The 1,831-nt window shown below is 38.3% G+C and overlaps 1 protein-coding gene across 1 annotated transcript in view; it reads right to left on the bottom strand.

Annotated features, from left to right (window-relative positions):
* Window positions 1–1,831, bottom strand: part of MANBA (mannosidase, beta A, lysosomal) — a 224,978-nt gene that overhangs the window by 176,738 nt on the left and 46,409 nt on the right. The window contains exon 4 of the mRNA XM_006872718.1: window positions 1,362–1,532. Within this exon, the coding sequence (XP_006872780.1) occupies window positions 1,362–1,532 (171 nt within the window). The remainder of the gene's footprint in view (window positions 1–1,361; window positions 1,533–1,831) is intronic.

Below are 1,831 nucleotides of genomic sequence, written 5' to 3'. Positions count from 1 at the left end.
ACCCCCAAGGAGATGGATTGGCCAAGTGGCAGCATCGATAGACTCAAGCGTGACAACAGTAATGAGGTTGGCCCAGGATAGGGCAGTGTTTCTTTCTGCTGTGCTTAAGGTTGCTATGGGTTGATACTGACTCAATGGCACCTAACAACAACAACTCAACAGCACTCTGTCTCAAAAGGCTACCATGAGTCAGAATTGATGAAGTGGTACACAACAACCATTCTTATACAGGTTGTTGTTTGCAGCCTATCCAAGCATTTGTCAATTATTTTTTAACCATTCTTCTATAGGTTGTTGTTGCAGACCACCACATCAATTCTGACTCATGGTAGGCTTATGTGACAGAGTAGAACTTTCCCATAGGGATTTCTAGGATACAATCTTTACTGGAGCAGATTTCTAGATCTTTTCTACCATGAAGCTACAGGTGGGTGGGTTGGAACCCCCAACCTTTCATTAACAATTAAGTACTTTAACCATTGTGCCACCAGAGCTCCTTATATAGGTACTGCTGCCGTTGTTATTGTTGTTAAGTGCTGTCTAGTCATTCCAACTCATAGTGACCCTGTATATTGTTTCCAAGTAATGGCTTATGAGTTTGAACCACTGACCTTGTGATTCAAACGATTTTGCGGCCTAGCTCTTATCCTAAAGCACCACACCAGGACTCCTATACAGGTACTAGAAAGCATAATTTAACAGTAAGATCTTCCAATCAAAAGAGTCCCACTTAACTTGTCATAAATAATCAGAATTTATCAGCTGACATCTTACCTAAAGAATTCTGGTGGGGGGGACACTTTAGAATATTCACAATTAATCCAAAAATTCATTTGCTGGTAAAATTAAATATCATGATAGGATACTATTTCAACCATGCATTAGAATAAAACCAAATCACTTAGACCTAAGAGAAAAATATTGGATTTTATTAAATTTGTTATATTGGATTTTATTAAAACCTAGCAGTAAATATGAGAACACATCATAGTAACTATGCTTCCTAGTAATAAGAATCACTAATGAATGTGAACCTCCCCAGTCTGGTGAAAAGTTGGATAAACCTATATGTTACCAAATAATTTATAGTTATATCATCAGTTGCATATTTTTCTTCTTTTTCTGATGTTACATAAGTTCTGAAACATGCTTCTGAAAAAATTAAAACTAGAAAGGTGAAGATTCTCCACAAAAATTCAAATAATCTTTTGATTCTTATTTCAGATTTTCAAATCCCACTGAGGTGGGCAGGCAAGAAATGCCCAACTTCTGAAATGCCATTGGTGTCTTCAAGAAAGCATTTTATATACAATTACAGCCAATTCTCACAGATCAAGCTCCATCATTTCAGAGACCATTACCTTCCGAATAAAGTTGACATGGCATTCACCCTTCTGCACACTCGGAGGGCAGTCTGGGGGCACCTGGTAGCCAGTATGATCTTTGCTCTGCTGTGCTGCATACAACACTGCTGACTGGAAATATATCTCAATGATGTTCTTGTCTCTGACCACATTGGTGATATCAAAGCTCTGAATTAAGAGGAAACAATACAGATAAACTCATGATGTAGAAGTACTTTCCTGGGAAAAATTGTAGATACAGGCACAATATAAGATAAAATTATGCATAAGATAAATAAAATGTATATAAGTTTAGCTTCCTTACAGTAGGAAACAGCTCCTCTCATACCCACCCACCCCCAAAAAATAACTATATACAGGGGGGCAGAGGGCTACAAAGGCAAGAAGTGACTGGCTTACAAGCTTTCAAGAGGGAACCTAGATCCAGAGGGCCTGGAGGAAGGTAGAATCTCCAGTGAGTAGTATTC

The sequence above is a fragment of the Chrysochloris asiatica genome, unplaced genomic scaffold, assembly GCF_000296735.1.
Source record: "Chrysochloris asiatica unplaced genomic scaffold, ChrAsi1.0 scaffold00211, whole genome shotgun sequence".
Taxonomy (NCBI): domain Eukaryota; kingdom Metazoa; phylum Chordata; class Mammalia; order Afrosoricida; family Chrysochloridae; genus Chrysochloris; species Chrysochloris asiatica.
The sequence above is the reverse complement of the archived record's forward strand: the minus strand, read 5'-3'. Positions and strand labels throughout refer to the sequence as shown.